The 15,265-nt window shown below is 34.7% G+C and overlaps 2 protein-coding genes across 2 annotated transcripts; both read left to right on the top strand.

The window, feature by feature from the left end:
• Nucleotides 1-353: 353 nt before the first annotated feature.
• LOC134267368 (uncharacterized) lies at nt 354-1,187 on the top strand. Its single transcript, XM_062749584.1, has 2 exons — nt 354-841; nt 1,013-1,187. Exons 1-2 carry the CDS (start codon nt 621-623, stop codon nt 1,167-1,169), a joined length of 378 nt encoding a protein of 125 aa, XP_062605568.1. The 5' UTR covers nt 354-620; the 3' UTR covers nt 1,170-1,187.
• Nucleotides 1,188-11,455: 10,268 nt separating this feature from the next.
• On the top strand, nt 11,456-14,453 carry LOC134267367 (uncharacterized). Its single transcript, XM_062749583.1, has 5 exons — nt 11,456-11,624; nt 12,363-12,428; nt 12,687-12,764; nt 13,023-13,100; nt 14,343-14,453. The coding sequence occupies exons 1-5, from the start codon at nt 11,600-11,602 to the stop codon at nt 14,399-14,401; spliced, it is 306 nt and encodes a 101-aa protein (XP_062605567.1). The 5' UTR covers nt 11,456-11,599; the 3' UTR covers nt 14,402-14,453.
• Nucleotides 14,454-15,265: the final 812 nt, after the last annotated feature.

Below are 15,265 nucleotides of genomic sequence, written 5' to 3'. Positions count from 1 at the left end.
ATTTCATTTCTTTTTTATCTTTTATTATAAAAACCGTGTTACTTTCCACAATATGAATTCAGCACAATTATTTCAATGACCTAATGCAATGATAAAGGAATATTTATTCACGTGTTATAAGGATATGCATAAGACAATGATTTATTATCACATAAACTTCACGTTTTTAGGTCACCTGAGTCACTCAGGTGACCTATTGTTATCCGTTTTCGTCCGCCGCCGTTCGTCGTGTGTCGTGTGTAGTGTGTTAACATTAGAACATTTTTAGCTTCATCATTGAAACCACTGAATCAGTTTCAATCAAATATGGTATACAGCATCTATGTGTAAGACCAGAGTTTTTTTTTATTTTCTGTTTAACGGGAAGCGCCAACTCAATTTTGTCCTAATACCAAATAAAAATAAAAGACGTTGAATTCATTTTTATTTTCAAAATTTGCGCCGATCCTGTGTTGATCGATTTTTAAAAATAAAATCGGGATCGATATGCTCTATTATTTCAACTAAATCAATGAAATGTTTGATATTCAACACATCTGAGCTAAACATAAATAAGCGTCTACCTGATCACGAGTTTTATAAGAACCAGTTTAATAAACAGCCAGTTTCCCGGGAAGGAAATGGCTGACCACATGTATGTCAAGATCGACATCAAATGCATCAACTCTGCATTGTGTCAGAGCAAATTTGTGAAAGCAGATCTAGATGAAAATATAGGTCGGGTCATATCTTTGTTGCTGGAAGAATCCGGTAATACTTATGCTGTGCAGATACGTAGAATTGACAGCGGGAGGACTGATATTGACCCAACGACCCATGTTCGTGTCCTCAAAGATTTTGGGTAAGTCTTTAAGACTTTAGTAATTAAACAATCTACTGTTCCGTACGGCTTTGAAAATTTTAAAAAAGAAAAGTCTTTGTCTGAATTGATGTAAGTTAGATTCATTTGACACTTAAAAACATTTAAATAATAAGTCACGCAAGGACAGTAATGATGGATAAAAAAATTCAGATGTCAAACGATTTCGGCATGGGTGTGCAAAGTAGAGAATGATCCCAACAATAACAAACCAACCCAGGGGAAGAGTATATTTGATGTACTTATGAAGCTACCAGAAGCTACACACAATATCCTGCACAATGGTATTAAAATATCTCGATCAAAATAATTCTAGTAATATATGGACTATAAAGGAAAATTCCAAGTTAAAGTTGTCAGATCTCGACAGCCTGCAGATTGCCGAAAAGGTCTCAGCAGGATCTGTTCAAGTGCCCCCAAAACCGGTTATGCTCGGAGAGGAGGTAAATTTGCGTTCCGCGCTAAGTTCTTTTTCCGGGCGATAGCGCGAAAACGGTGAGAGATAGAGGCCCTAAACTCGTACATAAAAGGTTAAGAAGACCTCAAGGAATCCACATACCAAAGCTCAGCCTGCTAGTCCCAAGGGCGTGTTACCTATGGGTATTTGAAGAAAAGGTGCCGTAATTCCGGTTGGACCGGAAGACAAGGTCCCCAGTAGTCGAAATATTGAGACAAAAAGGAACTTTTCTTCTTATACAAGGTTTCGTAGGCCTCGATACCCTGACCTGAACCTCTCTCGCTGAAATGACCAAAAACTGTTCCAAAGGGGTGGCAAATGGACGCCAAATTGTAAGGGCCGAATCTCTCTTAGTTTTCAAGCAATCTTCAAAGTCTTGGTCTCATTGGAAAGCTCTTGGCAAGTTCTGTCCACGATTTGAAGATGGTTGTTAAAGGACAAAAACGGTAAAAGTTGCGAGGGTTGAAAGATGTGTGTGTAAAGCGCGTGGGTACACCTAGGCAATATTTGCTCTAGAAAGCCTCAAAAAATGGCTTGATCTTTTTACACTTTACGGCATTCGATAGACCTTGTCCAGAGCTCTCTGACAAGCCCAAGAAGTTGAAAATCCGTCACGAAATAAAGATTTTTTGCCGTTTGCAAGCCTTTTGAGAATATCGCTTGTTATTCGACTTCTTGCTCACTGAAACGACAATACCTTTCCAACGACACCAAGAACGTTAACATCGGAGCAGTCAGTCAAAAGATATGAGCAAAAAAAGAAAAATAGTGTTTGCAGGGGTTAAAGTCAGGATTAACGTTGGTTAGGGTAAGTGGGGGTTAGGGTTAGGGTTAATGGGGGTTAGGGTTAGGGTCAGGGTTAGGGTTAGGGTTAGGGTTAGGGTTAGGGTTAGGGTTAGGGCTAAAAGCGAAGATGAACTATCTAGGTCATGAACTATCTAGGTCAAATGAAATGAAAGTTGAAAGTGAAAGTCACGGATACATGCAAAAGTAAAGGAAAAACTGGAATTTTCCGAAGCTTATGACTTTCTTATTTGTGGGTTAGGGTTAGGGTATAGGATAAAAACGAAAATGCCCGTGGATTAAAGTGCCCAAGTAGGTCAACGGAGATTAAAAGATTAAGAAAATGAAAGTGAAAAGTGAAAGTCACGGATAGAAGAAATTAGTAAAGGACAAAGTGGAATTTTCAGAAGCTCATAACTTTCTTATTTTTTATCGGATCAAGACGAGTTTGGTGTTGTTGGAAAGGTAAGAAAACGGGCAAAATGACTAAATCAGACACTTGAAACCTAAGTGACAGGAAAAGGGAGAAAAATAGCTTCTTATCTACACCGAAGAAATTAACAAATGGAGAATTCTTGACCGTTTTCAACCTTCAGTATCTGTAGAATAGCATGCAATCGACACACTGCTCTTATGTCAGTGATACACCCTGACAGGGACTCCTGGAAGCTGCAAAGAGTTTGCAGAAATACTTTCTCTCTCCAAAGATATTAATGACTAAACATATGGAAAATCTACCAAAGTCTTAGACAATTTGAAACCGGCATTGGACAAGTTAAAGTCGTCAGTTCTCGAGAGCCTGCAGATTGCCGAAAAGGTCTCAGCAGGGTTAGGGTTAGGGGTTAGGGTTAGGGTTAGGGTTAGGGTTAAGGGTTAAGGTTAGGGTTAGGGTTAAGGGTTAGGGTTACGGTTAGGGTTAAGGGTTAAGGGTTACGGTTAGGGTTAGGGTTAGGGTTTAGGGGTTAGGGTTAGGGTTAGGGTTAGGGTTAGGGTTAGGGTTAGGGTTAGGGTATAGGCACTTTGACGTGATGCGGGTGCGGGAATGCGGAACTCCGCCTATTTTATCACGTGATTGTCAATCATTTTATTGTGAAAGTAGGTGTTTTGTTGCTTGATTTCTTTCGATTCGGACGTTTATATACTGTTGTGTTTTTAATGGGTGATTTTCTTGATCTAAGGTAATATTTCATTTGATTTTTTTTAATTGCTAATTATGATGTATTGTTTGAGAAAGCAACGGCATCTTTTTTATACAAGTTAGGGTTAGGGTTAGGGTTAGGGGTTAGGGTATAGGCACTTTGACGTGATGCGGGTGCGGGAATGCGGAACTCCGCCTATTTTATCACGTGATTGTCAATCATTTTATTGTGAAAGTAGGTGTTTTGTTGCTTGATTTCTTTCGATTCGGACGTTTATATACTGTTGTGTTTTTAATGGGTGATTTTCTTGATCTAAGGTTATATTTCATTTGATTTTTTTTAATTGCTAATTATGATGTATTGTTTGAGAAAGCAACGGCATCTTTTTTATACAAGTTAGGGTTAGGGTTAGGGTTAGGGTTAGGGTTAGGGGTTAGGGTTAGGGTTAGGGGTAGGGTTAGGGGTTAGGGTTAGGGTTAGGGTTAGGGGTTAGGGTTAGGGTTAGGGTTAGGGGTTAGGGTTAGGGTTAGGGTTAGGGGTTAGGGTTAGGGTTAGGGTTAGGGTTAGGGGTTAGGGATAGGGCTAAAAACGAAGATGCCGGAATTAGGTCATGCCGGGTCATGTCAGGTCAAACAAAATGAAAGTGGAAAGTGAAAGTTGTACAGGGTTAGTTATTTAGAGGATATAATGGAATTTTCTTTGGCCCATAACTTTTTTATTTGTCGTTCGATTTAGACAAGTTTGGTGTCATTTTAAAGCTAAGAATACAGAGAACAAGGTTATGTCAAGAGCTTAAGTGATGGTGAAAAACAAGCCGGAAATCATAACATTGTTTTTGTGTTTAATAATTTAGGAAATGAGATATTGTGATAGTTTTCAAATCAGGGTTAGGATAAATGGATAGCGAAAAAAAATCACACCGGATTTATGTAGTTTATAGAGTTTGAAATGATATAGATTTTGATTATGATTAAAAATTAAAGCATATAAATTAAAACTTTGTTCAAATTATCTCCTGTATTATATTGTTATGTAATGTATATAAAATGAAAGACTTTCTGAAACGTAAACTAAGGGTAGCAAAATAAGTTTAATCTTTGGGTGTAATAACATGCGGAGGATGTAATAATAAATTACATCCTCGCTAAAACGTCTACTTCTACGGTATCAAGAAAACTATTGCCTAATATACAAATAGTTGCTCCTTTGCTTAAAGTCTTCCACCTTTATCAAATTAGAGCTAAAAAAAAAAGAAATCTAAGCTAACTGTGAAATATTCTGCCTACCTTTTCCACGTCTTCTCTCTCCGATGACTTTCTGTGAATGTCCAAGTCTGCACGCGCTCAGTGTTGAGACGGCATTTCAAAACCGGTTTTTGATGGCATTTAATACACAAAGCTAGCGATCGCTCTTTGATGTAACTGAGACTGTGAACGGGCTCAGTGTTGACACAGCATTTCCAAACCGGTTTCTGATTGGCATCCAATACACAAAGCTAGCGATCGCTCTTTGATGTAACTGAGACGGTGAACGCTGTATGTGATGAGTTAATTAGAGGACGGGACTAGTTTTAAACCTGTCCTGTTGTTAAGCTTCTCTTTTACAAAGATTAAACTTATTTTGTTACCTTGTATTTCTTTTCTTTCCCTTATATTGATCAAATTTAAGTTATCTTAAACCTAACAATTATTTAAGGTAGACGTCAGGGTTAGGGTTAGTGTTAGGGTTAGGTTTAGGAATAGGGCTAAAAACGAAGATGAACTATCTAGGTCATGAACTATTTAGGTCAAATGAAATGAAAGTGGAAAGTGAAAGTCACGGATACATGCAAAAGTAAAGGAAGAATTGGAATTTTCCGAAGCTCATAACTTTCTCATTTATTATCGGATGGAGACGAGTTTGGTGTCGTTGGAAAGGGAAGAAAACGAGGCACACGATTAAAGTCGGAGTCATAAACACAAGGTGTCCGGAAAGGGGAGAAAATTTGTCTCTTATTTACAGCAAAGATTGTGTTTAGAAATTGACAAATTGGGAGTTTTTGACCATTTTCAACCTCCCAGATCTCGAGAATGGTATGCAATTGACACTTCCCACTTATGTCAGTGAGAGACCCTAAAAAGGACTCCTGGTAGCTGCAAAGAGTTGGCCAATCTGCGTTCTCCTTCTAAAGATTTGAAGGACTAAACATGCGGAAAATGTACAAAAGTCTTAGTCAATTTGAAAGACCTGTTGGACAGATTTAAGAGGTCAGATCAAGACAACCTGGACGTTGCTGAGAAGGCCTGAGTGAGCGCTTTTCAAGCGCTAAGAAAACAAGTTTGGCTGGGAATGCAGTGGAAATTTTGTTCTTGCCCGATTTCTATTTGGGCTTACAGCTCGTAAACGGTGCGAGCTAGAGCCCTAAATGTCTGTATTTCATAAGTTGTGTAGAGTTCAAGGATTCTGTACACCAAAGCTCAGCCTCGCAGCTCCAAGGGCGTGGATCCTATGGACAGGGGAAGAAAATTTGCATTAACCTCGGATGGACTGGAAATAGACGTTGCCAGAAGTCGAAAAATGGGAACGAAAGAGGACTTTTCTGAATATGTGAGTCTACATAGGTGACAAAATCCTAAGCCCTTTCTGTACTTCTAAACCGGGTGAAAAGTGCTCAAAACGGGCTCCAAATGGACCCAAAATTGGCGAAGTCAGAACTTCCTCATTTTTCAGTCAATTCTCAACTTCTTGGTATCACTGGCAAGGTCTTGCCAAGTTCTATCAAGAGCTTAAAGACGAGCATTGAGGGTGCAAGTAGATGAAGGCTGTGAGAGTTGAAAATAGACGGTCTTGGAAGCGTTGGGTTCTACAACTTTTAGTTTGCTCCAAAAAGCCTGAAAAATTGGCTTGATTTTTCCACGCCTTATGGCATTCAATAGACCTTGTCAAGACCTCTCTGACAAGCCCAAGAACTGGAAAATCCGTCACGAAAGAAAGATTTTCTGCCGTTTGCAATCCTTTTAAAAATATCGTTTGTTATTTGCCTTTCCGCTCACTAAAAGGAGAAGATCATGATGCCAGTGTAAAGAGCTCTTCAAGACCTTTCCAACGACACCAAGAACGTTGACATCGGATCAGTCAGTGAAAAGGTTAGGGTTAGGGTTAGTGTTAGGGTTAGGGTTAGGGTTAGGGTTAGTGTTAGGGTTAGGGTTAGGGTTAGGGCTAAAAGCGAAAATGATCATGGATTTAAGTGATCAAGTAGGTCAACTGAGATTAAAGGATTAGTGAAAATGAAAGTGGAAAGTGAAAGTCACGGATAGAAGTAATAGTAAAGAAAAATTGTAGAATTTTCCGAAGCTCATAACTATCTTATTTATTATCGGATTAGGACGAGTTTGGTGTCGTTGGAAAGGTAAGAAAACGGACGACTTGACTAACTCAGACACATAAAACTTAGATGACAGCAAAAGAGAGAAAAAATAGCTTCTTTTTTACACCCGAGAAATTGACAAATGGAGAATTTTGGACCATTTTCAATCTTCAATATCTGGAGAATGGCATGCAATCGACACACTGCTCTTATGTCAGTGAGACACCCTAAAAAGGACTCTTGGTAGCTGCAAAGAGTTGGCAAAACTGCGTTCTCCTGCTAAAGATATGAAGGACTAAACATGCGAAAAATGTGCAAAAGTCTTAAAAACTTTGAAACAGGGATTTGGACAAGTTAAAGTGGTCAGATCTCCACAACCTGCACGTTGCCGAGGAGATTTAACAAGAAGCTGCTCAAGTGCCCCAAAAATGGGTTATGCTCGGAGACGAGGTAAAATTGCGTTCCGCGCTAAGTTCTTTCTCCGGGCGATAGCGCGAAAACGGTGAGAGATAGAGGCCCTAAACTCGTACATTAAAGATGAAGAAGACTTCAAGGAATCCAAATACCAAAGCTCAGCCTGCTAGTCCCAAGGGCGTGTTACCTATGGGTATTTGAAGAAAAGGTGCCGTAATTCCGGTAGGACCGGAAGGCAACGTCCTCAGTAGTCAAAAAATTGGGACGAAAAGGGACTCTTCTTTGCATAAAAGGTTTCATAGGCCTCGATACCCTGACCTGAACCTCTCTCGCTGAAATGACCAAAAACTGCTCCAAAGGGGTGGCAAAAAGAGGGTATAGGGGGTTTTACGAAGATCGCTCCGGAGTCATCTCGTCAATGTCAAATTTTGTCACGTGATTTCAGTAGGCGTGGTTATTGTTTTTTTTATCTTAATACTTTGTGTAGCAAAGTATCAAAGTTTATTTTGTTATTTCCATCATACACTTTGGCTCAGTAGGTAGAGCAGCGGACTTCAGATTAAGGGGTGCCGAGTTCGATTCCCGATGGAATCGTTCATTTTATAGCTCAATTTATTTTTTCTAAAGTTGAAAATCGATGATTAATTACTGATCAAGTATTATTACATATTTAGGTTTTATTAAAATCTTACTGTCTATTCGAGTCAAGTATTATTACATATTTAGGTTTTATACCTTTTTGTCCATCTTGCTTGGAAATCATTTGTTTGGATATATAGAGAAATCATTGAATTCACAAGGAAGGAAATGTTACAGTAAAAAAATAATAATTTAATTTCGTATAACAAGAATAATTCCCTTCCGCTCCCTAACCCCTCTTTTTTATCATACATTTTGGTACAACTCTTACTCTAAAGAATGTTTATTAGCTTATTGATTCAGCTTTGACTCTTTGTTACGGGTAGGGTTATGGGGCTTTTATTGGGTAAGTTGGTTCACGTGATAATTGTAGGTACAAAGTTTTAATTAAACAATGATATATTTTTTTTAGACATAGAGAGTTTTAAAACCTTTACACCTATTTTTTTATCAGTGCATTTCAGTTGTCTCAGTCTGAAAACAAACAAGATTTTGGGCCATTTTATGACATATTTTTAGGAAGATGTGTCAAAGTTTTAAAAATTTCAATTCATAACTTTGGTCAATGGCAGTAGGTAGATAGGGAAAAGGAAGGGGTTTCTTGCTTGAAATTTTATTAGACATTACCATATGAAATATTTTTGTAAATAAAGTTAAATCTTGACTAAAACTTTGGAATCAAAAAAACCTGGAGGTATGTTTGTTTGTAAAGAAAAAAGAAAGAATTAATAAAAAAAAGTATTTTTTAGATTATCAAAATTTATTAATATTGAGTCAAACAGGCAATCTATTTAAACAAATTTAGGTTTTAACTATCTTTTTGTCCAAATCTTGAACATGGAAATCATTTGTTTGGATATATAGAGAAATCATTTGAATACAAGTTTTTCTTTCTTTTATTATCAAATCTTTAAAAAAATACAAAAGAAAAATTATTTTTCACTACAGGGTTTGAATTAGACCCCTTTTAAAAATAAAGTTATCATACATTTATGAAATATTGAAAGATTTTGTTTAATTGAAAAGCGTTATTGAAACAGCTAAATTTCATTTTATGACTAGCAACAGTTTTTAGGGTTAGGGTTAGGGTCTTTGGTTAGAATGGATTTTTATACTTTCTTCCATGAAGGGGTTTAAAATTGGAATAAAAAATCAATTCTTTTGAAAACTAGAATATTTGGGTAAAAAATTTTTTGTAAATTTTGATTTCTTTTTCTAGTTATGAAATTTGACTTTTAATTGTCTTAGGGTACTTTGTGTTATATCAAATGATCAAAGTTCCTAACAACTAATTAACCTTATTTTTAACCTAACCTGGTCTTTGCATTTACAATCACTGAAAGAACAGAATAATGTAAGACACACAGATTACCTTCATGAAGTTTCAATGAAGATCCAAAACAAATAATATCTTAAAATAATAAGAATCTTAGGAAGATTTCATTATATAATATTTAATTAATAGATATTCGATTCTCTAAACCTGGAAAAGAGGAGATGAAATTTAAAGAAGAAGATATATCCAAAGTTATCAAAATATTATCATACTTTATGAATAAATTTATTTTTTCTAAAATTTATTCAAAATAAAATTTGTAGGGAAATATCACACAAATTTAAAACAGACAAGTGGAATGGATTACTTTTAGGTTTTAAACCTTTTTCTCACTTGAAAACCTAACCGTAAGTAACTTTTTTAATCATTTGTTTAATTATAGAGAAATCATTTAATTTAATTTTGATTTATAATTAAAGAATTCACAAAAGGAAGTGAAAACTTAAATGCTTAAGTTATAATTTAATTTCTTTGTATCAACATATTTATCCCTTCAAACACTCCTTAAGTTGTCATAGAATTATCTTAAACAAAATGGTAAAAAAATTACAAAAAGTAAAAACTGGTTTAAAAAATCTTAGGGTAGCTTATTGACCATTTGTTAAACCTAACCTCATTTAATCCTTTGGGTTAGGGTTCAAAAAATTGACACCAAAACGATTTCTTAAATTTAAAATTTTTTTTGGTTATCAAATGTTAGGGTCACGTGATTAATTTATTCAAATCTTTGCAATTTCAACTTTCTTTTAAAATATGAGGGTGGTTAAAATTAAAAAAAGTGGTTTCTTAAACCTTTAATTTATGACCATTTTTTTTTTCTAACTTTGTGTGTGTGTTGTGTTTTCGCTAGTATTACTCTTTAGTTAGGGGGTTTAGAAACAGGAATTTCATTTTGTTTCCATTTTTCGTTAACTTTTAAAATCATAACAAGTTAAGAGCAATTTAAAGGGTTAGGGTTAGGGTTAGGGTTAGGGTTAGGGTTAGGGTTAGGGTTAGGGTTAGGGTTAGGGTTAGGGTTAGGGTTAGGGTTAGGGTTAGGGTTAGGGTTAGGGTTAGGGTTAGGGGGTTTTACGAAGATCGCTCCGGAGTCATCTCGTCAATGTCAAATTGTCCTGGTATCACTTCACGATTTATAGAGAAGACGTCTGATATTGTCAAATGCTGACTAAATGTTTTTCATAGCAATTGTTAGTCCATTATAAAATTATTGAAACGTATTTGTTCATTTGGGTCATTTTTTTGTGCCGCTGTGGCAGGGGATGCTCCCCCCATGGAATCTGATCCCACTTTTTTAAAGATATTTTATTGATAAAAAAGCTGATGTTTTGACCGCCCCGACTTGTTTTTCCTGACGCACACCCAGTTTATTTTGTTTACTTTAGAATTCATTACTGTCAGCTCCTGTGTGTGTGTGTGTGTCCTCCTCTAACATTTCAAGGTTTGAAATAGAAATTATTTTAACTTTTGATTGCAAACTATAATTAAAGATAAATCAGCCAAAAAGAAACAAATTACCTTGACGTGAAGGTTGTGACATCTGCGAATTTGTGAATATGCCATCAAAAACGTTTTTGATTTCTAACAGCGCGCGCATCTTTGTTTCAATAAAGTCATGGAGAGAGAAGACGTGGAAAAGGTAAAAATAACTTTTGGATTTTTTTTTTAAAATGGAAAAAAATGAAAATTGCGCTGGATCTGAATACTTCATTATCTTAATATTTTTGCATTTAATCAAATTTGATACCTAAAACATATAGAGAAACATCTTAAATTTTGGTTTAAAATAAAAAAAATTGATCATAAAATAAAACAAATATTTTTTCATATAATGATACTTTTGTTCAAAACAAATAATAACTTAACATAAACATGAAGAAGAACATTTTGTTAATTTCAATTTAAACTATATCTAATTAATAGATGAATCTCAAATCCTGATTTCAGTAGGCGTGGTTATTGTTTTTTTTATCTTAATACTTTGTGTAGCAAAGTATCAAAGTTTATTTTGTTATTTCCATCATACACTTTGGCTCAGTAGGTAGAGCAGCGGACTTCAGATTAAGGGGTGCCGAGTTCGATTCCCGATGGAATCGTTCATTTTATAGCTCAATTTATTTTTTCTAAAGTTGAAAATCGATGATTAATTACTGATCTATTTGAGTCAAGTATTATTACATATTTAGGTTTTATACCTTTTTGTCCAAATCTTGCTTGGAAATCATTTGTTTGGATATATAGAGAAATCATTGAATTCACAAGGAAGGAAATGTTACAGTAAAAAAATAATAATTTAATTTCGTATAACAAGAATAATTCCCTTCCGCTCCCTAACCCCTCTTTTTTATCATACATTTTGGTACAACTCTTACTCTAAAGAATGTTTATTAGCTTATTGATTCAGCTTTGACTCTTTGTTACGGGTAGGGTAATGGGGCTTTTATTGTAACTCCTGGTAAGTTGCATCTTGCCAATGCCCCCAAAAATCACGTGATAATTGTAGGTACAGTTTTACTGATATATTTTTTTTCATAGAGAGTTTTAAAACCTTTACGTCAGTTCTATTTTTATTATCACGTGCATACTTGTACGTTTAAACCGCCATTTTACTACTCAAGACAATAGGAAGATGTCAAAGAAAATCAAAGAATCCGGTAAGTGGAATAGAGGAAAAGGAATCTTTTCTTAATGCTTGAGATTTAAATATTTTCTGAGAATAAAACAAACTTCAATATGTGGATGAAAAATGACCGAGTTAATAAGAAATAAAGTATTTTTTACGATTATCAAAATTTGAGATATAGATAAGAGAAAATGACTTTAGTTGAAGATATAAGTAATACCGTATTGAATACCACAGTGAATACCCTGATCTGAAGTGTAAAAATTGCGTTATGAAACAAGCAAATAGTTAAAAATATCTTCTCTTGACCCGATAATATGAATCATGAAATATTGACTTTGTCCATGAAGGGAATTTATTGGAATAAACAATTCTTTTGAAAACGTCTGTACGTCAACTGTATTTAACTGAAAATTAATTCACAATATATATATATATTTGTGGTAAAAACTCTTTGATTTCTTTTAAATCTCAAGTCATACTTTGTATGTGATCTTAGTACCAAACTGAAATCTTTACATAAACCATTATATCAAATGATCCCTAACTCTAACCTTAACCTTAATCTTAACCTCAATCCTAACCTCAATCTATTTACCCATTAAATCTCACTGAAAGAACAGAATAATGTAAGCACACACAGATTACTTCATGAGATTTTAATACAATGAAGATCCAAAACAAATAATATCTTCACTTAGAAAAATAAGTAAGTAATAAGAATGAGGAAGATTTCAAGTTAAACTATATAACTATATTTAATTAATAGATGAATCTCGACTCTCTAAACCTGGAAAAGAGGAGATGAAAGGAAAGCAAGTAAAGAAGATAGAAGGTATATCCAAAGTTATCAACAATAAGTTATCATACTTTATGAATTCTGTTTAATTTCATTCAAAAAACAAGAAGCAATGAGGAAGTTGGTAGGATGATAAAACTCCAATTAGAGTTTTCGATTTGGTTTCGGTTTAAAATTTATTCAAGGAAATTAATGTAAAGAATATCGTTTGTACTATATTCATGGCGTAAATATAATTTACTGATTCTCATGCTTGATAAATGATTTCTTCAAAAGAACAAATGAAATTTACAGATCCTGTCTCATCCACAAGTGGAATGGAGCAAGAAAAAGGAGAGGACTTTAAAGGAAAGCAAGAAAGAAAGATTGAAGGTAGACCAAAGCTTATCAACAATAAGTTATCAAACTATATGAATTCTTATAATTTCATTCAAAAGACAACAACCAATGTTGTAGGTGGTTGGATGATAAAACTCCAAATTAAAGGTTAAGTTTTGGGTTCAGTTAAAACTGGATGCGATGAAACTGATATAAATTAAAATTATTGAACTTTATTCATGGTGAAAATATAACTGACTGTTTCCAATGCTTGATGAATGGATTCTTCTAAAGAACAATTAAAATTTTTAGATCCTGTCTCGAGCACAAGTGAAATGGAACAAGGGAAAGAAGAGAAATTGGAATTAAAGCAAGACAGAAAGAATGAAGGTAGACCAAAAATATAAATTTAATTTCAACAAGCAGTGTTGTAGTTGGTAGGATAAAAAATCTTCAAATAAGAGAATTAGGTTTGGTTTTGGAAGCAGTTTATGAGCTCACCTGAACTGAAATCTTTAGTGAGCTTTTCTGATCACATCTTGTCCGACATCCGTCTGTCCATCTGTCAGTCTGTATGTCCCTCTGTCTGTCCGTTAGTCTGTAAACTTTTTCACATTTTCATCGTCTTCTCAAGAACTTTTGGGCCAACTTCATTAAAACTTGCCACAAAAACTGTTTTAGTTAAGGGGGTTCAAATTTGTTCAAATGAAGAGCTAGGCCCCCTTCAAAAGGGACATAATTATGAATAAGTAAAACTCAAAAGCCATGTTTGTTCATATTTTTATGGAATCATCATCAGGTAGTGTATCTTGAAGTATATAGAAATTATTACCCACAAGGGTAGGGCGGGGCCACAATGACTGACCATTGTTTTAAAAAGAAATATATAGGACAATTCTATAATTAACTTCCCTAAATTAAAAAATCCATGATTGGTCTTATTTTTTGGAAGCATCCTCAGTTAGTATAGATTCAAGTTCAAATCATTACACGACACCCGGGGCTTGGCAGCGTCCACAAAGACCGAGCAGTTTCACATTGAAATATGTATGAAAAATGTATTAAAAACTAAAGACTAGCAATGGCACGATTGATCATATTTTTAGGGAAGCATTCTCAGTAAGTGTAGATTCAAATTCGTTTCAACCACCGGTGGTTGGGCAGGGTCACACTAGCTGACCAAAGTTAAACATAGAAATATATGATAAAATTCTTTAAATATTTTGTCTAGAATAGCAAAGATGTAATTGGTCTTTCATATATTGATATGGAAGAAGTTTAGACAATTTAACAAGGTTTGTGCAAATCATTCCTTCTCCCATTTAAATAATGGTTTAGACTTTTCAATAATAACTAATATTTTCTTTCATGCTAGCCACAGTGCGAATGTGAGCAATGTGGCCCACGAACCTCTTGTATTAGATGCAATGATATTGATTTAGAAAAAAATTGAACTAAATTGAAATTCATAGCGAAAATGTTATTGACTGTTTTCCATGCTTGATGAATGGTTTCTAAGTGGAATGTAAAAACGTTTTTAAGCTACTTTTATTTATCTTAATATCTCCTTTAAACTGAAAAGATAAAAAGAGAATAAGAACTCTTAGGTAAAATATTTAAAATGTTTTACAGATACCCCAGTGAGACAGAATATATGTATGGAGGATGATGAAATCCCTTCAAGTCAATGATGAAAACACCGATATCGTATGTTTAACGAAGCGAAGAAGTTAAGAAAACGAAAACATAGCTTCGTCAGGAAAAATGGGTTTCAATTAAAATGAGGTTGATTGCTTGTTTTAACATGACGGTTTTTGGACATTTTTTGTAAATAAAGTTAAATCTTGACTTAAACATGATGCTTTGATTGAAAATTAAAGAAACTGTTTTATTAATTTTGTTAGAAATTTCATTTGGAATATAGAAAAAAAAACCTGGAGGTTGATGTTTGTTTGTAAAGACAAAAGTTCCATACTTTGAATAAATAAATTTGAGCAATCAGTGTATTTAGTTAAGGAATGATTTATTATTGAACTTGATCAGTTTTTCAAAACCTTAATGAGGAAAAATTATGTTGAAATCTAGCAAGATGTTTCTAGGTAAATACTATGAAAGCTGATGGTCTAGTTATCAGAATAGGGTTGATTTTCTTCCTCAAAGAAACTTAATCAAAAACTTCCTGAACAATGTAAAATATGTGAGTGATTGATTGAATTTTTCGAAAATTTTCCACTCATATGGAGATGTCACCATTTACTGGTAGAGAGCAGTGTATTCTGTACTATACTCGACACTCAGGACTACTGAGCAGGGAAGGATCTTTTTCGTGCAAGCACCTACTGCGACACGGGACTTCGGTTTATACGGTATCAACAGAGGAACCGCTGTACATGTCCCACAGTTGGATTCGAACTATCGAGTTCAGGATCAACACCTCACTTCACGATTTATAGAGAAGACGCTCTGAGTCAAATGCTGACTAAAGTTTTTCATAGCAATTGTTAGTCCATTATTAATACACTAATGCACGACATATTTCCCCCTCCATTATTTCC

The sequence above is a fragment of the Saccostrea cucullata genome, unplaced genomic scaffold, assembly GCF_032062105.1.
Source record: "Saccostrea cucullata isolate Sc308-1 unplaced genomic scaffold, CSIRO_AGI_Scuc_v1 ctg832, whole genome shotgun sequence".
NCBI lineage: Eukaryota > Metazoa > Mollusca > Bivalvia > Ostreida > Ostreidae > Saccostrea > Saccostrea cuccullata.
The sequence above is the reverse complement of the archived record's forward strand: the minus strand, read 5'-3'. Positions and strand labels throughout refer to the sequence as shown.